Raw genomic sequence first — 22,703 nt, forward strand, 5'->3', positions numbered from 1 at the left:
GAAAAAATAAAACTGACAGATTTGTCCATCCAGGCAGAGGGCTTTGAGTGCTTAGCTTTAAAAGTCTAGGTTTGAGTCCTTATGTATTCCACCATGTTCGTGGTTCTGAATTGCCACCTCTTTTTACTGATAGGCCAGGGTGACCATATGAAAAGGAGGACAGGGCTCCTGTATCTTTAACAGTTGTATTGAAAAGGGAATTTCAGCAGGTATCATTTGTATATATGGGGAACCTGGTGAAATTTCCTCTTCACCACAACAGTTAAAGCTGCAGGTGCCCTGCCCTCTTTTAAATCTGGTCACTCTAGTATAGCTCCTGCAGCTTTAACTGTTGTGATGAAGAGGGAATTTCACCAGGTTCCCCATATATACAAATGACACCTGCTGAAATTCCCTTTTCTATTCAACTGTTAAAGATACAGGAGCCCTGTCCTCCTTTTCATATGGTCACCCTATGATAGGCTTCTTATTCTTAGCTGCTATACTGCAGGCAGGTACAACATGAGTCATATACATGCTGAAAGTAGTTGTACCTGTTGAATTTAACCAGTGCAGATGGGTGAGAATTTTGGTTGCATTTCTCTATAAGAACTTACCAAAATCTGCAAATTTCTTCATAAATGGCATGGAACAAACTTGAGATTTTAAAAAAACAAATGTGGAAGAAGGCAAAACTGACAGATTTGTCCACCCCGTAATTGTTTTCTGTGCATCAGTCAGTTATACAAATTTGTAGTAGGTTAAAATGTTTTTGGTACTATGGGCTTATCTACACCAAGCAGGATATTCCGGTATGAAAGCAGTATATAAAAGACAGGAGCCACAATATCGCTATAAAGCAGTAGTGTGGGTCCTGCCTTTTATATACTGCTTTCTTAGTGGAATATCTTGCTTGGTGTAGATGAGCCCTATGAGATTTATAAAGCAGACAAATGCAGTGTGTGTGCTACCAGGGGATAGTTTGAAATAGCGGCATTTCACTCCTTTTGTGGTTTCATTTGACTTTTCATGTTCATGCTATTATCAGCAATTTGCCTCCAAACTTGGGATCATAAAAGAAAAATCACTGGTCAACACAGAAATGATCTTGTTGGTATTGGTTACAGGAGGCTGTTAATGCTGTCTCATTCTTTCTGCTTATAATAATGGAGCACTAATTAGGCTGATTTTATTGCAGACTATATCTTAGACTATATAAATGTTCTACATTCTGTGAGAAATGATTGCAAAAGTATAAATACCTCTTGCTTAAGACCATTAAATGAGAATAATGTGTTCTGTTTGGTTAAGAAGATGCTTTTGTAACAGATGAGCTAGTCAGTCCATGAACCATTAATCAGTTTTGTACTCTGGCTACAAACATGAAGGCATTAAAATGGAAATCTTTTCCATAAGGCTTTTGTGGCTGGCCGTATTTTGTTTCGACTCATGAAATGTAACAATATTTAAAAATTTTAAACACATCTCCTTTAAAAGCAAAGCAAAACAAAATCCTTAAAAGCCCTACCACAAGCATTTCAGTTATGCTGGAGCCCAGATTCTGAGACAGCATTCAAACATTTCATCCTAAATCAATGAGAAAATTTGAGGAGCTATTTTCATCCTTAGCACGAATTGCCAGATGGGATGACTATAGTGGGTACAATGAACCTGAATAATCTCTAATGTAATCACTAACTAATATTAAGATGTATAGTCATCCAGAGAAGCCAGAACTCTAACAATAAAATTCTTCAATCAGGTAAGATTAGAGTAAAAGAAATACAAATATAAAATGTCTCCACTAGAGGATTTTCTTAGAATCCTGCGGGATCAAGCTGGTTGGTTGGAAAGGCCCAAGGCAGGTATGTGGGTTAAGTTGAAATCAGGATCCCTCTAGATCAGCAAGTAAAAATTAGAAGGGCTAGATATGGCTGCATAGCCAGGTCAGGCAAAAGTCTAGAGCAAACAGAGATCAGAGGTATGTACTGTACATTGTCAGAGTCAGGCAGTTGGTCAGGTTCCAAAAGGTGGCAGTCTAGGGCGAGATCTACACAAAGCAGGATATAACACTTTGAAAACGTTTTGAAAACTGTATATGGAGTGTATTCTGGTCCTCAACACTTGTCACTGCTGTTATAAACCATTTTAAAGCATTAGTGTAGATCCTGCCTAGGGGAGGCAAGGCAGGATAAAGGAGTCAGTATTGGCTACTCTTTGAGTTGCTCAGATTGAGGACCCAGGCCTGTGTTCTGTCCCAGGCAGTGATTTCAGTCAGATGTGTTTGTAGCCTGAGTAGGAGGGTGTTTCTAGGCCTGAGTTCCAGAAGGGAAGGGAAGCAAAGTCAAGCAAGTCCAATGTCAGGTAGGCAAAGTCCAAGCAAAGTAGGTAACATTTTGGAGAGGTCTGTGTGAAGCTGAAGAGTCATACATGCAGGCTCAAATGTAGTTTCAGTAACAAGTAGACCCAGATTGAGCCTTAAATAGAGCTGCAGCTCCATCTGGCTGGTTAGCTCAACCTCTGGTGAACAAAGACACTTCAGTTAACGTAGGCTGACCATACGGAAAGGAGGACTGGACTCCTATGTCTTTAACAGTTGTATAAAAACGGGAATTTCAGCAGGTGTCATTTAAATGCATGCAGCACCTGGTGAAATACACTCTTCATCACAACAGTTAAAGTTACAGAAGCCCTGCCCTCTTTTGCATCTGGTCAAGATACAAGTATCAAACTGCATCTTGGGAGCTGCAGTCTGGAATCACATAATCGTCATTATGTCATGCATCACCACATGATGTATTTCTTCCTGATTGGTTGTTTCCATGTGGTCTTTCTATGTAATGTTGTATCACTGTCACCAATCAATTTATGCAGGAGAAAAAGATGGATTGGTATATGGAAATGTATACAACCTATGTGGCAGTTTCTTCAAAGATGATTGGTTTGTAGAAAGCAAATGCCAATCTTTTCGTAAAGCGTAAAGGTGTCATCATCACATTTAGAAAAGGGTTATTAGAAACGGGTTAAATGAACCATTCCAACACATGTGCAAAGATGCCTATTTTAGAAGCAGAGAGTGCGTGCTCTGAACCTCACAATGTATTCTGAAATTAATAACAAATTCATAATTCATAATTCTGAAATTAATATTTAATTCATAAAACAGTGATCCAAGCTCGCTACAAAGGTGAGCATTACAAATGCATGATTTTTGACTAATGAGCTGACTAATCACAAGATTTGACAGCATCACTAGTTTGGACTATAATTTTGTATTCAAGATAAAAACGTCTCTCTCTCTCACTTGTGTAACACATTGATTTTCCTCCTCCCTGTGAAATTGTTATCAGAAGGAGATTGGATACCTCATTTTATCCTAAAATGCAAGACTGCAACAAAATTGGAGATGAGGCATACTATAGAAACAGGAATTGTCAGACCAGTATTTAAAAATATTCCATGAAAGAAAGTGAACCAGTTGCTTGTGTATTTCCATTTCCATGTGATAAGTCTTTATTTTTCAGTGCCCAGTTACTACAGTGGCCCCATTTTCCCCAACTTACACTGATGAAAATTATTTTACATGCAATTTTACAGGCTATTGTGTCTAATAGAAACTAGGCTATGTTGCCAAAGTCCCACCAACCAAAGTCATTAATTACTCAGAGAGGAGATGGCTTATATGGCCCATGTTAGGTTACACACTGAAAATTCAGGGTTTTGTATATTTTGTTACAGGGGACTGTTTGAATTTGCAAGAATAAATTGGCAGGAATTTTGTTCCTGTTTCCCAAAATAGGAACTTAACGCTAGGACCATGGAGACTTGTAAACTTCCTAATTGTAGAGACTGTATATAGTAAAGGAAAAGAAAGGAAATTGCCAGTTCTCACATTTTAAATGGATCAGAAGTAAATATATAATTAAAAGCTGTTAGTTATTATTTAATCATTTTCTATGGCAACATCAGGGGATCTATATTGCAACACTATGTACAGCCGGGGGTTCCCATTCTGCCATTTGACTCGAGAATTCCCTGATACAGTGGCCCTGATCAAGAGTCATTCGTGGAAAAACATCTTTGTCAAAGCTTCAGGCCCATGGACCAAATCCAGCCTCCCTTGGGTCTCCATCAGGCCTTCCAGGATTCCCCTGATGGCCATGGCCCTTTCCCTGTCTGTCAGTTGTCTGGTGGGTTCCCAGCTTTTGTGTGGTTTGGTGGTGTGGGGCACTCTTGTTACCCCTGATGTGCCAAGAATCATCATGACCTCCCCTGTTTAAAATGCCTCTCCTAAGGCTTTAGTTACTGGCACTAAGAGCTTTCAGCTAAAATATGCTAGTATTTTTAGGTATTTTGGCCTCTTTTCCGTTGATCCATCCCATTTTGCCTTTGGCCATGCCCACCATTGACATGAGGTCCCCGAGAGAGTTTCTCCAAAATTGAATTTGACCCTCTGGCTGATAGTGGTTCAACACCCCTGATTTAAAGAGTGCTGCAAGGACACCCACAGCACTTGGCCTTGCTTCAGTCTGGCAACAGCACAAATGTCAGTCTAACCCTGCTGTATCTGACCAGCTGTTTTTATATTCCATGCCCCTAGGAGAAAACTGTGGTTTGCTTGGTATTTTCCTTCTTCTGTTAATAGCATATTCTACAGAGCAGTAAGGTTTGTGGCAGATGAGAATGAATGATTATTGATGATTAACGATAATAGAAGTTGAAAGTTAAATGTCAGTCATGTGACCTGTTTCCCCCTTTCTTCTTCCTAGTCTCCTAAATCAGCATTTATCAGTGCTGCAAAAAAGGCCAGATTGAAGTCCAATCCTGTCAAAGTGCGATTCTCAGAAGAGGTCATTATTAACGGCCAGGTTTCAGTGAGTCCAAGAATTTTATTTTTTAATATTTACCAGTGGAAAAAATGGAATTCTTTCAAAGTTGCTCTGTAAAGCTTTAAATGGATAAAATGATATGATTGTATTACTTAGGCCTAATCTACATCAAGCAGGATATTGCACTATGAAAGTGGTATATAAAAGGCAGGAGCCACACCAAGCAGAATATAGAGGTATGAAAGTGTTATATGGTGTGTATCAATGGGCTCCAACAGTTGTCAGTGTACTTCAATACTGCTATAAAGCAGTAGTGTGACTCCTGCCTTTTATATACCACTTTCATAGTGCAATATCCCACTTGGTGTAGATTAAGCCTCAGTTATATGTGAACAATGTATTCATTAAAAAAGAGAAAAAGCTGAGATATCCAGAATTCTAAGGACTGATTCAAACCTACAGTATACAGCATGGCATAGCCCTCTCACTCATCTGTACCATCATGGATTTAATGCTTGTTTGAAAGTATTCCTGTGTTAAAATTACACCCCATGTGAAAATGTTACGTATCAGAGAGTGAGCCTCCAAGAAAATTCTTCATATGGTGTCAGATTTTTAAAAGTCTTCCCTCTGGTGTATACATTTTTCACAGGGACCTTGAATCTGACAAGAATATTTTTGAAGAAGCAAATCTGAGATGTGAGAGGACTCTACCATGTCATGTAATCAACTGAGTGGCTGGATTAGCCCTAAACCATGTTTGTTGGCTGTTCAAAAGAGCCTCTTGGGGGACAGGAGAGCTGTGCGTACCCACAGGCCGCAAGGTGGCCTCCCTTATGTAAGAAGGTGGTGCAGAATGTACATCAGTAAGGTTTTTGTTCCCTGAGATGTCTTAATAATTTAAAGAAATCTGTTACGAAACCAAGGGCACAATGAAATCTTTGATTCTTGGTAAAGTAAACAGCAACTCAGTATGAATATTTCATAGGAATCATCTTCTAATACAGGAGCTATAAATGCTTTAGCTTTAAAAGAGCTCAGTGTTGCTTGAGTTTGGATTTGATTTCTTTGGACTTCCGCTTCCAAATTCTGCTCTGGATAAACACTAATTAATCCTTCCTTGTTCATTCCATAAACTTTTAGTTGTTCACATGTATTTATAATTTTCTAAAAGAAGTGGGCCATAATGATTGCCATTCTGGATCACTACAGTGATCCATTCAGCTCAGCATTTTGTCTATTGGCAGAGGCAAACCAGGAATGCACACAAAGCAAGATCATTGCAAATGGATTCCATGCAACTCAGGCGGGAGCCACACTATTGCTTTATAGCAGTATTGAAGTGCACTGACAACTGTTGGGGCCCACTGACACATACCATATACCTCTTTCATACCACTATATCCTCCTTGGTATGGCTCCTGCCTTTGTCACTTGTACTACACAAACCCATTGTTTCTATTAATACAAAAATGATTCTTACAGGGTCACATTGCATAGAAGATACTGTTGGTGCAGGAAACCCAGCTGCTAGTAACATAAGCTGTATCAAATCTGAGACTAGCTCTTTCAGTAGCTCTTTGTAGCCTCATGAGAAATCAGTTTTAGGATTTTAATATCAGAGGCTGAAGGACAGTTTAAATGGCATCTCTTCATGGAAAGACCACTAGAAAACAGCTCAGTACTGGGATTAAAATACAATGATTTTGCTTTGTGGGAGCTAGTATACTTGATTTCAGATGTTCGTAGGCTTTTGCTATTCCACGTAGCTCTTTCCAATGAATCAGAGATTTAGGCTAATGTTTAAGAGTTGTGATATGAGAACTCTAATCACAGTGATTACTCTTTAACAGGAAACAGTGAAAGATAATTCACTTCTTTTCATGCCAAATGTTCTGAAAGTGTATCTGGAAAATGGGCAAACCAAATCTTTTCGCTTCGATTGCAGTACTTCAATAAAGGTAGGCTTATCGTTTAGAGACGTTAACATATAGTCTTACTTAATACTGTTAAAAAAAAATCAAAACCACTTTAGGACTCCATAATAACAATAATAAAATTATTGGAAAGGCCATTTAAAGTGTTCATAATAAAACTCTCATGTACAGAGCCCCAACCTGTACTGCAAAGTTCCTGCATGGCCAATTTTGTGGAGTGTGAATTGAGGACCTAATAAGATTTGAACTGTTTTTATGCTTCTAAAATGTAATGTGGTATCGATGATTCAAAAATAGGGGTAATCTTTTTAATGACTGCAGCTTAATTAAAATTAGATGGACCTTGCTAAGAAGTTCTGCTATGCTGCCAAAATTCAGCATGGTTTGCCAGCAGAATACAAAGCTGAACTTAAGGTATTGATTGTTAATTGAATAACTTGAAATAATATGAGCAATATGTATGTTAGGGTTATGCCAATGGTGAATATTTCTTACTGGTTCATTGCTTCCTTCAGTTCAGTAAACTAAATTACAGGCAAAAAAACAAGGTGAAATTGTAAAATGTGAGAAGATAGCAGAGACAGAATGGCTGTTCAGATGTATCCAGACATCATTTTCTAACATTATCTACTACTATACAGAATTGCCCAAAGTGGTAGTGCATTCCACACTGCATTTTGTGAATACAGATGATTGGCAAACTGAAGATCTATCATTGTGTAATGTGCCACTCTTGCACTTTATCTAAAAAAAAAAGTCTATATCTCAGTACTGTGGTATCCTGCGCAAAGTATGAGGGGCAGAGCTGAACGGCTGCACCCTCTTTGACACTAAATGCAAAAGGAAGCCCCATTGTGATCATGCTTGGCCTCCATGAATCTGCAGTACTATTAGGAGCCTGACTATTAGTGTGGACTGCAAGGAGCCAGAACCTGCATAGGATTTGAGCTACATGTCCCATTGAAACCATGGAAGAAGTTAGATGGAACTAACTTAAATCCCATTGTTTTCAAGGTGGCATGAAGCACAATCCTATGTCTGTTTACTCAGAAGTAAGCCCCACTGAGTTCTGTGAGGCTTAATCCACAGTAAATGTGCCTAGGAGTATAGCCTTAGGCTGCAATTGCATACCGACTTGAGAGTAAGTTGAACTCAATGAGACTTAAGAATAGGCATATAGAGGATTGCCCTGCCAGTGACAAGCTGGGTTATCTGAAAGTGGGTTCCAAGAATAGGAAATAACAAGGGAGAACATGCATGCTGTGGTTGGGAGGAAAAGAATTAAACCTATGGCTATCCTATGAAAACTTGACAGTTCACATGTAGCATGTTACTGCTACCTGGCATTAGACTGACAATTTAGGTTGCAAAATAATAGGTCTGCCCTCTGGACTTTTACCTCTTCTGTATTTTAATCTTCGGTTTTAAAGGATGTCATCTTAACACTTCAAGAAAAACTGTCAATTAAGTGTATCGAACACTTTTCCCTGATGCTGGAGCAGAAGACTGATGGGTCTGGAACAAAACTTCTGTTGCTCCATGAACAGGAGACTCTAACTCAGGTTTGTGTAATAATGCAACTATATACAGAACAGGGAACTGTGTTTTACCTTCCAATAAGTGTGGATTCTTAGAGCCAGTCCTGAAATTAAAATAATCAGCTTGGTTGAATATCTTTAAAAGGTTTTCAGGAATACAGTGTGGTTACCAATGTGTTTCTAGAGCACTTTTTGCGAAGTCCTTTCAAAAGGAGAATCAAGTGTATGAATATGCTTAGTTGGAATGTCATCAGTTGGACTTGTTAAAGAAGTTCCAGTGAGCAGAAATTGAATTTTAAAAATAGACTAAGTGCAATTCTATACTGAAGAGATCCCAAGCACGGGGGACTGTAGGATTTTGCAGAAGCCCTGCTAGGCCAGCCAAAGGCCAAATACGTTGTCAATATGACAGTTATGCCAGCAGAACCCCTCAAATACACTGGCAGAACACTTCACTAGTCAAGTCTTTCCACCAGTGAAGATATGCCAGCATATCAGCTATAGTGGGGTGGCAAGACAGGGGTAGCACAGAGGAGGAGCAAATATATGCTATATCCTATTTGCTTTTAATCCAAAACACGGCTCTGTCAATGACACAACTGGTCCTGGTGCAGGAAACGTCCCTCCCATTAACTTGAATAGAAGGGGAAATTAACAAACAGCCATCAGTGACATGCTATGGCAGAGCAGAAGATATGACGAAACCCTAATCATAGCAGGTCACCACCAGCAGGTTGGCATAGTAGGTCAGCTGCCCAGGGCCCATGGGCTTGGAAGAGCTCATCACTGACAATGCCCACCTCTGGCAGGACACAGACACGAAGCGGAGCCAAATGCCAACTCAGCCCGTTCCAAAGTGCCATGCCTCCTCCAGAAGCCACTCATTCCCCTCACCATCATGAGGTTTCCCAGGAGGCAGGTGACATTTTTTAATGGGCTTGGCTCCACTTTGCACCTCCACCACCCACTGTCTTAGATTACCCAAATGAAATGTCCAATGTTGACATGTCAGGCATCCCAATTACTATTTTAAAAAAATTGAAAATGAGACATTTTGGTTACATTGTTCCCAAAATAACATCATCAAAATGCATCGCCAAATGAGAAAATTACTTCCAAGCTATCTAAAAAGCTGGAATTTGGCATATGCATATCTCTCACACAACACTGGGGGCAGGAGGTATACCACAAAATGGATGGGGGCAGTGCCTGATTATCTGGAAAGCTGCAGATTGGTACACATATATCACAAGATACACTGATTACTTGGAAAATGTGAAAGGGAGAAATTTGTAAATCTCCACCTAGCAATGGGGGCAAGAAATGTCCGTCCCCCCAACCAAAGTTAAGGTATATGCAGGCTACCTGGAAAGATGAAATTTGTCACCTACATAGTTATATCACTCTGATAAATCCTAGTTTCAGTATTAGGAATATATTTTGATGCCCTTGTTTAGGAAACCCTGATTACTAGAAAAGACTGAAGATGGAAGATTTTCTTTCACTATGTATTATTGGGAGGAGAGGTACGTTGTGAGTGCTTTTCATGCATCTCCTATATAACATGCATCTCCGTTAATGTGTTGTTCTGGTAAAAGCTTAGAAAATTACACTATTGCAGGTGTTCGGTGATCTGCCTCCTATCTTCCTTGTTTTTTGTGTTCCCAATAGTATTGAATAGGTTCCCTTGAACCTGTTCAAACAAAAACAGTGGCCTGATCGTTTCAGTAATGCCACAATCCATCCACTTCTACTGTGATAAATGGTGATGCAGAAAACACTATTAGATAACTTCATTTATTACATGATTAAGGGAGATTAAGGTTATTCTAGAAGTGGCATTGTGGGATTCTTAGAAGCACTTGGTTCTAGCCTAATTCTGCTGTCACTGGAATCAATTGTTATTTTCTTTGTTATTTGTTTTGGAAAGGAATACCTTTTTAACAGCTCACCAATAGCTTGTTAGTGCTTTTCTCTTTTTGTGAATGCTTACATGTTGGTGATTAGAAAATAGCTTGTCAGAGGAAGGTAGAGAACATTATTATGACTTAGGAAATTGTATAATGAATATTGACTAGAGAAAGCAAGACTGTTGTTTGATTAAATTCAGTGGCAATGCTGCCAATTTTCTGTCAATCAAAGCAAACAAAGTTGGGAACAATTAATTCAAGGATAAGCATCTTTAGGTTCCATTAGTTTCAGTAGGAGAGATTTATGCACAAGCTTTGGTTCTTGGATCACCTCTTTGCTACCCAGACAGCCTATTGGTACCAGCATAGCATGACAGTTGGCTTCTGTAGGCTCTTTTGATATACAGTAGTCCCTCCTCTTTGCTGCATCACTTTCTCACGTCTCCCAGAATCTGAAGCAAGTGAGATCTTAATGTTGCTCCACAACTGACAGGAGACAGAGTGAATGACAGGATCAAGGAAAGCCTATGGTGCACAGTGGCAACATGGCAGCATCACTACTGTTAAAAGTATAGGTAGGAAACTGGGTTGCAAGCATTAATCTATAGTTACATACGCTCCTAATATTTTGATACACGCTACATAAATTTCAGCAGTAATGATATTTAGTTAGGTGAACATTATTATTATTATTATTATTATTATTATTATTATTATTATTATTACCGTATTTCTCCGATTGTAAGACGCCATCGATTGTAAGATGCACACTAATTTCAGTACCACCAACAGGAAAAAACAAACCTAAGACACACCCACGATTCTAAGACGCATCCCATTTTTAGAGATGTTTATATGGGGGGGAAAGTGTATCTTAGAATCGAAGAAATAGGGTATTATTATTTCTTACCCATCTCTCCGTTTTGATTGAGGTGGGGAACAACAGTAAGTATAAAATACATAAAATACTGATTAAAAACATAGTATACATTGTTAAAACTTCCTAAAAAAACATCCTAAAAGCATACTAAAATTCCACTGGATAGGCCTGCCAGAAGAGATCAGTCTTTATAGCTTTCTTAAATGCTAAAAGACTGTTAAGTTGACGAATCTCCTCCGGCAGGCCATTCCACAGTCTGAGAGCAGCAGAAGAGAAGGTCCTCTGAATAATACCTGTCAGCCTAATCTTGGCTGGCTGAAGGAAATTCTTCCCAGAGGACCTGAGTGTGTGGGGCGGATTGTATGGGAGAAGGCTATTTCTCTCTCTCTTCCTGCTTTTTACATTATCCATGTGATGCCTTATAAGATGTCCTTCCAGCTGTGTGGCTTTCTTCTTCCTTTATTGGGTGCCTACTGGCAAATTGAAAGATTCTTTAATTATTTGGACGGGTAGATTACTGTACCTTTCCTAACTGACTCTTGCTCTTAATGTAATCTCTTGATTGGAGATAGCAAAGCTTAGCCAAAAACTGATTGAATTGACTGAATCACTGGGTTTTTCTTCAAACTGCTACCCAGTATTGACATTTACAAGCATGTTTTTCTCATTCTGTCATTACAAAGTCACATTCCACAAACATACCTTGATGAAAAAGGTACCACATTTTACAGTTTCCTAGATGGGGAAATGAGCTGAGACAGACTATTTTGTAAAGTGAAATTACTAGCTATTAATTATAACCCTACACTTGTGTACAGGAATACAGAATACTCTTTACACTACAGTAAAGGAATCTAAGATTTTCTGTTATGTAATACATAGCTTTTCCTTTTCTGTATTTTCTGTTTGAGATTATTTCCTAATAAAGTTCTAGCTGCTGAATATACGGCTTCTAAAGTATGGGAAGTGGTATGTGTCCCATATTCCCACACTTTAATGGGAAGTGGCATGTGTCCCATATAAGTCTGGATCAGCTCCTTGAAGATTCTGGGTAAGCCACTGGGGGGATGGGTTGGAAGCCCCAAAGAAGCCATCACCAGATAAGGGTCATGAGAATTAGTCTATTTTATTGTGCTCTGTTGGTGTTTAGCCATTTTGTTGTTGTTTTATCATGCATTTTAATGTTTCACATTAGCCAGTTTGTTGATGTTACTGAAAGTTTGGGTACAAATGTTTCAGTGAAAACAGAAAACCCAGTTGAACATAGATAGTGCTTTAATGGGAGTCAGGAGCCTAATCTACACCTGCGGCCCTTTGGGGAGTGGGGAGGGATGATTGCAGGGTTTGCAGCTTCTGAGATCGTCCTTCAGGGGCCTCATGTCAGCGAGTTCTCCTGGAATTAAAGGAGAGCCATTCTGGTTGAAGGGTTTTTGTTTTTTTGTTTTGTTTTTACTACTCCTGATGCTTGCGCGAGTGCAGAGTTTTGATCCTGCGCAAAGCTGTGATTTAAAAAAAAACAGAAAACAAACACAGGGCGCTGGGAGATGCCGAGACTCCTCCAAAATGTGGCAAAAATGCTCTCCCCCTCACCCCCGATACCCATGGGCTTGCCCCTGTTTGCTGATCCCCACTACTCGTGAAGAACAGCAACAACTTCCGGAAGGGGGGGGCACATCGCCTGCAGACCTCGGGATTGTCCCAAGAGGGGGGGGAAACCCAGGGGGAAAGCAGTCAGTGATATCCCGGGACAACAGAGTGATCATCCCTGGATCACCACGGGACTAGCTATGCAACATGTGGCCTGGTAGGGATGACCTTGATACAATCCTTGGATAAATGGCAGGTGTTGATTAGGCCAGGGTTCAACTGAGCCCTCAGGATTTTCTAAGGGTGGCTGTGAGCTGAAAGGATCTTAAAAGAGCAGATCTGTGGCTTGAAACTTTGCTCTGCAGTGCCTCTGGGTGGTCTTGACATGCTCCTTTTGCTGTCTCAGGGCCAAACAAGATATGACTATTATTCACAAGCTGGACTGGAACCATAGCCAATCGGAATCTTTTTCCCCTCAGCTATTCACAATGGGGGGGGGATGTCATTGTAAATAGCAACAGCCGCAGGAGGGGAGGTTCTGAATGGGACTGCAGCAAGAGCAAAGTGTTCAAGTCCCCCACCCCCACCCCAGTGCCATCTTCCTGACCTGGCTCCTGATCTGCATCCTTTGCTTGGTTTTTTAAAAAAAACAGCTGGGTGAGGGCTAAGGGCACAAATGATGCCACTTCTAGTTTGGCACTCAAGCAAAGGTGAAAAGGGCAATTATGAGCAGCTTTGGGTTTTGGTGGACTCAGATTCCACACTCAAAATGTACAAGTTGGTAGCAGAGTCAAGTTAATCCGATGTTGAGCCCTCTTGCTCAAGATGGCAGTGGGAGGGGGTGGGACAGGGTGGGAGGTGGAGAGCCAGGGATCTGGCTTTTCAAATTGCATCTTAGACAGGCTCCTCTCTCTTAAAAACACTGAATAAGACATCTGGGTGTTTAACAACTAGGGAGAATGTCAGTATGTTCAAAAGCACAGGAAGTCATAGGCCCTGTTCAGAAGATACCTTAAACCATGGCTTTAACCACGGTGAGTGTTGTTGTTTTTTGCCTTATCCACCGTGGTTAAAGCCATGGTTTAAGGTGTCTTCTGAACAGGGCCATAGAAGCATATACTGAGAAGGGTACTGAGGCAATAATAATTTGAGATGCCTCTCTTTCTGAGATCAAAGTACCCTTAATTCATTTACTTAGGAACCCTCCATAAAGACCCCTTTCTCTTAGAGTTGGCTGATCATTACACAAACACCCTCTGACTGAAAGGCCAACAGCTCTGCTGGGGGCTAATAAAATATTGAAGTGAAGAAGGAAGGAATCTGCATGGCCAGTTTCCCCTTTTGTATTCTGTAGCTAATCCCTTCATTAGAATTCCCCTGCAATTAGCTCAAGCCTTGTGTGCTATATTAGAAAGGATGCACTATCAGGAATTCTGTGGCCTGACATAAGTTTTCTGTTGCTCTAGGTGACCCAGAGGCCAAGCTCCCATAAGATGAGATGCCTCTTCAGAATCAGTTTTGTCCCAAAGGATCCCATTGACCTTTTACGAAGAGATGCAGTTGCCTTTGAATATCTGTATGTACAGGTGAGTTCCAGAGTTTAAGATGGAGGCAATTTGAGCAGGCTCCTTTAAGTGAGCACTTTTTTTTCTTAAGTATCCCCACAGTTGACATGAGGCTACCTTTCAAACATTTTGTTTGTGATGGGAATGATAGTAAAAATAACACATTTGTTTACATGATCACTGATGGTAGACTCGAAATACAGACACAGCTGATATTACTTATTTCCTTGATGTCTGTTTATTTATTTTGATTTATTACATGTTTTTAAAACTCCATCCTTCCTACAAAGAACTCAGAGTGGCACATGTGCCACCTCCCCAGTCTCCTCCTCCTAACAACCAAGGAGTTGTGGCAAAATGTGTGGCCAAGGTCAGTCAACAGGCTTAATGTATTTGAACTTGGATCTCCCAGTTTTTGTTGTTTATTCATTCAGTCGTTTCTGACTCTTCGTGACTTCATGGACCAGCCCAAGCCAGAGCTTTCTGTCGGCCGTTGCCACCGCTAGCTCCCCCAAGGTCAAGTCTGTCACCTCCAGAATATCATCCATCCATCTTGCCCTTGGTTGGCCCCTCTTCCTTTTGCCTTCCACTTTCCCTAGCATCAGCCTCTTCTCCAGGGTATCCTGTCTTCTCATTATGTGGCCAAAGTACTTCAGTTTTGCCTTTAATACCATTCCCTCAAGTGAGCAGTCTGGCTTTATTTCCTGGAGTATGGACTGGTTTGATCTTCTTGCAGTCCAAGGCACTCTCAGAATTTTCCTCCAACACCTCAGTTCAAAAGCATCTATCTTCCTTCGCTCAGCTTTCCTTATGGTCCAGCTCTCGCAGCCATAGGATACTACGGGGAATACCATTGCACCCAACTGTTATATATAACTATTTCAAATGAGCAATTTATTATTCAACAGGTAAATTAAATTGTGCATGGTATTAAGCCCATATACAAAAGGGGGGAAAAGAAAAAAGTGGGGGTTCAGGGGGATACAGTTAAACCAGGACTGGGCTAATGAACTGCACAGAGGGAGATATATTCTAGGAAAACACAAATCTAAGAATACACAGGTACGGGATCTGATAGTGTTCCCATTTCATGGATCTTCATCAGAAGTTATCCAATAATGATTTCTTTCTCCCTTATACTGTGAAAATCATACCCAATCAAGGCCAAACACAGTCAGTTATTTTAACAAGGAAAAAAACCTCCTATGCTGACATTTTGGTCATTTCCTCCTTTCATTCCGAAAGGCTGCTTTTATCAGTAATAAGAACAGTAATAAATAAGACTGCTTCCTACTGTTTGGTTATCCAGGTTGCTGCATTTCCCCCAAAGACATACTGTCAGGTGCCCCTCCCTGTGTATTTTTTATATTTGCACAACTGAATTTTGCCAGTTGTATAATGAAGTGATCATTTGAAATTGTTGTATATAACAGTTGGGTGCTTTATAGCATCATTTTCATGCTTTTTAACAAAGCTGCTCTTCTCCTTACTCTGTTCACAACACCTGCAACAACAGGAAGAGGGGAAAAGCTGTGAATATGCTCTTTCTCAGTTCAGGTCCGTGGTTCTTTACCTATGCTTATCCTGGATGCCACAATCCTGAACCTGCCTGCTTTGTTCCTTCTTTTTCTTCTTCTTGCCTCATCCCTTCTGTGAGCAACTCCTCCCTTAAGTGTGGACCTGAGGAAGACTGAAAGAGGTTGCACAAATTCCCAAGCCATCTCATTTCGGAAGTAAACCCTAGCTTATTAACCGGCTAAACCCAAGGGAGACATTGGCTAAGAAACACCATTCTCAGTAGACAAAGGGTGACACAGAAATTTAGATTCCTATCCTCTACTCTTGGACTAAGAGTGGATTTTAATCCATCATGCCTGAGCATCCATCATGCTAAAACACTTGGTACATGGAAAGACAACGTGATATTTTGATGACTCCATCGTAACAAGCTTTATAGGTATTTCTCACTTCGTGATCTGCATGGACTTGTGGACGGCTCATCTGACTGCCACAATCCTTGTTAATTATAAGCTTACCTCTTAGAAAAGAATTAGTCATAATGCGGTGTTTATGTTTAAAATCAGAGATGTTTGAGCTTGATACTCCCTCTGCTGGTTCTTTGACAGAGCTGTAATGATGTGGTTCAGGAGAGGTTTGGACCTGAGCTCAAATATGATATTGCGCTGAGACTGGCTGCGTTACAAATGTATATTGCAACGGTGACCACGAAACATACTCAGAAAATTTCTCTCAAATACATTGAGTAAGTATAGAATGCAAATTTCATAATATATGAGGTGGTTGGAATTGTATAAGTCTCCTGATACGCAAGCCAAAATTATGTCTGAAATGGACTGGGCTGTGAATGATAAACAAATATGATGTCCTTAATAGCTTATTCAAGAAAACCTCCTAAGAACCTTAACTTTAATGAGAGAGTTTGAGTAGTTAAAGTGAAGTCATGTGTTTATGTACTTGGGGATGGTTGCTAAATCAACTTAAGGCAGTAGTATCTTATCACTAGAACTGCTCTGCCAACATCACTTCCTATTTACTGTTTAATTTTCCTTTGCTGTTAAAACAACACCACAGCCCTCTACTCTACTCACAAGGACACTCAAAAATCAAACAATAGATCAGCAAAACCAAAAACAAATGTTGAGTTAAAGGAATCTGTTCTTTGTTAATGATTGCATTCACGTTATTGTAGCAAATATCTATTGCATTTTTACACTTATACACCACACCCCAAAGAGGATTCCAGTTCAATGTACAAATCAACCATTCAATGCAATAAAATCAACATAAGAACTAAACATCACAACAATAAAATTAAGAGGCATCAAAGCTATTTCAACCAGCTAAAAATTCACACTGAAATTAAAAACGCCTGGGTGAATAAAAAGGTCTTGACCTGGCACTAAAGAGAGTGCAACATTGACATCAGGTGACGTTCCCACAGAGGGTAATCAGAAGTCAGGATGCCACCACAGAAAAGGCGCTCCCTTTTGTAGCTGATAAATGTACTTCTCTTATAGAAATAATATGCAGAAGGACCTCCTCTGATTATCTTAATTATTATTATTATTATTTATTTATATAGCACCATCGATGTACATGGTGCTGCACAGACCACACAGTAAATAGCAAGACCCTGCCGCATAGGCTTACAATCTAATAAAATCATAGTAAAGCAATAAGGAGGGGAAGAGAATGCAAACAGGCACAGGGAAGTGTAAACAGGCACCGGGTAGGGTGAAGCTAACAGTATAGTTAATGAATAAGCATGTTGATATGGGACGAAGGCATTCCTTTATATCATGCACAAAGAGGAGCTTTACAAGGATTCCCATTGGGCAGCTGTTCCCATCAAACGAATCCTTAATCCTTAAAAAGAGAAGTATCTCTCTCTAGTGCATGTATGTCTATCCCCACCCCATGCAATCTTTCAATATTCCTCTTGAAAAATACTCAGTGGTCTGATCTAATAAGAACATCAGAAGAGCCATTCTGGATCAGGCAAAGAGTCCATCTAATCCAGCACTTTATTCATGCAGCAGCCAACCTGCTATCAACCAGGACTGGATGAGGGCTAACAAACTGAGACTCAATCCAGACAAGACAGAGGTACTGTTAGCGGGTGGTTCATCTGTCCGGCGAGGTGATGTTTACCCTGTCCTGGACGGAGTTGCACTCTCCCTAAAGGATCGAGTCCATAGTTTGGGGGTGCTCTTGAATCCAGAACTGCCACTTGAGGCACAGGTGAACTCAGTGGCAAAGACCACCTTTTATCAGCTTAGGCTGAAATACCAACTGCACCCTTATCTGGACAGAGATAGCCTAGCTACAGTTATCCATGCTCTGATAACCTCTCATTTGGATTACTGCAATGCGTTATACGTGGGGCTGCCTTTGAAAACGGTCCGGAAGCTTCAGCTGGTACAAAACAGGGCAGCCTGTTTACTAACAGGGACTGGCCGGCGGGATCACATTATGCCAGTCCTTTTACAACTTCATTGGCTGCCAGTCCAGGTCCGGGCCCGATTCAAAGTGCTGGTATTGACATTTAAAGCCCTAAACGGTTTAGGGCCAGGTTATTTGAAGGAACGCCTCCTCCCATATGTGCCTGCCCGGACCTTAAGATCATCTACAGGGGCCCTTCTCCGTGAGCTCCTGCCAAAGGAAGTGAGGTAGGTGGCTACTAGGAGGAGGACTTTCTCTGCTGTGGCACCCCGGTTGTGGAATGAGCTCCCCAGAGAGGTCCGCCTGGTACCTACACTGTACTCCTTTCGTCGCCAGCTGAAGACCTTTTTATTCTCTCAGTATTTTAACACTTAATTTTAACTTAAATTTAAATTTTACTGTTCTAACTCTGTATTTTAATCTTAAATCAATTTTGCTGCGTGGTTTTATCCTGGTTGTGCTTTTTATACTGTATTTTGTATTTGTGCTTTTAACCTGTTGGTTGTTTTATTATGGTTTTAATTTTTGTGAACCACCCAGAGAGCTTCGGCTATTGGGCGGTATAAAAATGTAATAAATAAAATAAAAATAAAATAAATAAACCAGGAACCCACAAGCAGGACATGAGTGCAACAGCATCCTCCCACTCATGTTCCTGTAGCAACTGGTATACATAGGCTTTATCTGCTACTATATAAATAGTAGGGATGTGCTCCGCTTCTAATCGGACCGGCGAATTAGAAGCGGAGCGGGGTGCTTCGCCTGCCCTTAAGGCGGAGGCGAAGAGGATTGGGGGGCCGGCGGAGCATGGCGAAGAGGATCGAGGTGAAGGCAGATCCTTCGCCTCGATCCGAAGCTCTGCCAGAAAGGTAAGTGGGGTTTACCGGGCCCTGCCACTGTCGCCCATGCGGTGACAGCGGCAGGGCCCAGTAAACCCCCCCTCCTCTCCCTTACCTGCGTCCGTCCACGGTCCGTCGGCTTCTTCAATTGAGCCCGCGATTCAACCAGGAAGTCTAGGCCGCACTTCCTGGTTGAACCGCGGGCTCAATTGAAGAAGCCGACGGACCGCAGACGGAGGCAGGTAAGGCCCCCCTCCCCCTTGGTCCCTTATCGGGCTCTGCCTCCGTCGCTGCCCATGCAGCGACAGCGGCAGGGCCCAGTAACACCCCCCCGCCCTCCTCTCCCTTACCTGCCTCCATCCGCGGTCCGTCAGCTTCTTCAATTGAGCCCGCGATTCAACCAGGAAGTCTAGGCCACACTTCCTGGTTGAACCGCGGGCTCAATTGAAGAAGCCGACGGACCGCGGACAGAGGCAGGTAAGGCCTCCCTCCCCCTTGGTCCCTTATCGGGCTCTGCCGCCATCGCCGCACAGGCGGCGACGGCGGTAGGGCCCGGTAACCCCCCCGCCCTCCTCTCCCGGCCTTACCTGACGCCACTCCCCTCCACTGCGGAGCTCCCATTCGGAGCCGGAGCTCCACGGCGAAGAGGAGCGGAGTATGGGCGGAGTGGCGCGGAGTGGAGCGGGCCGATCTGAAATTTTTGGATTGGCCCGCGGGGCGGAGTGGGGAGGGGTCCGTGCACACCCCTAATAAATAGGTCTTTTCTGCAGCAGGTGGAAGGGAGCAGGCAATTTATTTATTTATTTATTTATTTATTTATTTATTTATTTATTTATTTATAATATTTATATACTGCTCCATATCTAAAATAGATTCCAGAGTGGTGCACTTAGGAATAATAATTCTGTCCCACCACCTACTAAATAGCCCATAGTTTGACACAGTGAATCCTTCAAGCAAACCTACACAGCTGTCCGTGAGCTGGATATGTTGTCCTCACCACATGTGAGTGAAGCCATACCTGCTGGCACCTCTAGGCACAGTCCTTGCCAAGGGACATCCCTGAAGCCCATTAAGGAAGCCCTTTGTCCACTCTATTCCCCTGAGGGAGGGGGTGGGTGACTTGGTTTCAAATTGTATCAACTGCAAAGCTATGCCCTGGAAGTCTCTTCCTGGTGACTAAAAGTGTTGGTGGGGTCTGTCCACACCATTGTCTTGTGGTGGTGGGTGCTCCACAGCAGGAGGGAGGGGCAGGCCTATAACTCTGTACCACATTTTACTAATCTCTCCTGCCTTCAAGCTGTGTGGACTGCAAAACTATGTGGTGGTGGTTAGGGAAATCTGCCCCCAGTGGCTGAAGAAGTACTGCAAGCTTCAACCACATGGACACATGGACATTAATCAATGTGTCCTAAACATTTTTTTAAAAAATAAACTCTCTAATGTGCACACCTCTACTGTCTCCCATAGTATTCATGCCAAGTTTCAGGTGTCTAGGTTTCACAGCCTTGCAGCCATAGTACTGACTGATGGATGGACGGACAAACAGACAGACACACATCCTATTTTATTATAAATACACAAGACAGCAAAAGCATTCTTGTTAGAATTATGCAACCAATGCTAATGGCTTCAGGCATGTTATCCAGAGAAAAGTATAATTTTATTAAAGCCATTCATAAATTAAATTAGTATTGCAGTGTGTGGACTTCTAATGCAATGTTATGTTTGCTTACTTTATACCATCATTATTGATCAATCCTAGTTAACAGGTTCTACCCAAATCTAGACATAATGTTTCCAGTATTGGTAGAATCCAGGAGCAGTTAAATTAAGTGAGCATAATTAATTACATCAGGAAAAACTTCCTGTTAGAACAGTATGACAGTGGAACCAATTGCCAATTGCCTAATGTGGGCTCTCCCACACTAGAGGCATTCAAGAGGCAGCTGGACAGCCATCTGTCAGGTATGCTTTGAGGTGGATTCCTGCACTGAGCAGGGGGTTGGACTCGATGGCCTTGTGGGCCCCTTCCAACTCTGCTATTCTATGATTCTATGATACTTTTGAAAAAGGGTTTCAGGGCTTGTCAGTTTCACTACTGCTCTTTCAAACCTTTGGACACAAATATATAAGCGTGTGCAAAATATTATGCATTCAGCTGCCTATATTATATGGAAATGTAAAAATGGAAATTAAATTAAAGAGAATCAGACATAAGGAGAGTTGGGCATACTGTTGTGCAGAACTACAATCCTCATGTTGGAAATTGAACCTGTTGGGTTACTGCTGTATCTGTAAATAAGCATACTGTCATGTAATCAGTGTTAATGTACACACTGTTTCAAATGAATCTTTGCTGAATTACACAGAGTATAACATGTGATGCCCATAGCAATATTGATCTAAAGAAGCAGCCCAACTGAGGTTTGTAAACAAGGGCTTTAAGCCAGAGCCCTGTGTTCCTGACTAAAATATTAGTCCCAAACCATTTGAATGCTACACACCTTATGCTTGATGGATACATGGCAGCCAACTACGTTGGGTAGCCATTTGAAATGGAACTGGGCAAGGGCAAGCCAATTGTGTGAGAAGCTTCCCACATGGATAGCTGATTTTTAACACCATCATCATCATGGTCCTCTTTTGGTAGGTTGCAATCACAAAGCTTCCTCAGCTGTGTAGAGAGGCACCATTTGCAGTCCCCCCCTTCCCTACTTTTGTTTTGAATGTCCACCCATACTGACACCTGCATGTGTGATTCAGCAATTAGGTTTCATGTTGTATTCCTGGAAACAACCATAATTTGGTGGATTTCAAGCAAGAGGCAAAAACAAATTTCTTCTTAAAGTGACCTTTTCATGGGAGAGATTTGTTTTTCTACCATTTAAATTGTTCTATTTTTCTATGGATTAGCGTCCATTGGTAAACAACCTGTATATGCATCCAATGGGCTTTGCCATGTACCTGCTTGCTCAGCCTTGTAGAAACCAGTTTGCAGAGGTAATTGTCAGAGAAATGTGAAATTAAAGGTCTGCCCTTATATTGCAGAAAAGAATGGGGACTGGAGACTTTTCTTCCATCTGCTGTACTGCAGAGCATGAAAGAAAAGAACATAAAGAAAGCACTTTCGCACCTTGTCAAAGCAAATCAAAACCTAGTTCCTCCGGGTAAAAAGGTAATGCATTTGCATCTTAATAGAAATATATTTTCATAATCAGTAGTCTCCAAAAGAGAGAATTTAAAGCCAGTCTTTTAGAGAAATAAGTGGCGAATGTATTTTTCAGAGATTTGCCAGACCATACAATGTACACTGTGTGTTGCCGTATTTCAAGAACAATTAAAAATAATTAATTTAGCAAAACCATTATTTTATCTTGACAATGATGGGAATTGCTATTTAACCACAAAGGCATGACTTTTTCCTTCGTCCTGCATTCATTTTGCTTCTACATTTCATAACAAAATTGCTTGAAAATTGCTTTCTCTTTTCTGAATTGCATTATCTTGGGAGTCTACCATAGCCACACATCTTTCTCATCATGCAACCCATTGATTTCTGTGATACTGTTGAGTGCAGTATCCCAATACAATGATTTGCCTTTGACATTAATGGACGTGGGGCTCTGGCTTCTTGAAACTCATATCGAATAGGATGTATTTGAAATTTTCTTCA

General features: G+C 41.2%; 1 protein-coding gene across 1 annotated transcript in view; it reads left to right on the forward strand.

The window, feature by feature from the left end:
• FRMPD4 (FERM and PDZ domain containing 4) overlaps nt 1-22,703 on the forward strand; it is a 246,807-nt gene that overhangs the window by 211,172 nt on the left and 12,932 nt on the right. The window contains exons 6-11 of the mRNA XM_063126381.1: nt 4,749-4,853; nt 6,662-6,769; nt 8,176-8,307; nt 14,127-14,246; nt 16,352-16,488; nt 22,079-22,205. Of these exons, the coding sequence (XP_062982451.1) occupies nt 4,749-4,853; nt 6,662-6,769; nt 8,176-8,307; nt 14,127-14,246; nt 16,352-16,488; nt 22,079-22,205 (729 nt within the window). The remainder of the gene's footprint in view (nt 1-4,748; nt 4,854-6,661; nt 6,770-8,175; nt 8,308-14,126; nt 14,247-16,351; nt 16,489-22,078; nt 22,206-22,703) is intronic.

Source organism: Elgaria multicarinata, chromosome 5, assembly GCF_023053635.1.
Source record: "Elgaria multicarinata webbii isolate HBS135686 ecotype San Diego chromosome 5, rElgMul1.1.pri, whole genome shotgun sequence".
Taxonomy (NCBI): domain Eukaryota; kingdom Metazoa; phylum Chordata; class Lepidosauria; order Squamata; family Anguidae; genus Elgaria; species Elgaria multicarinata.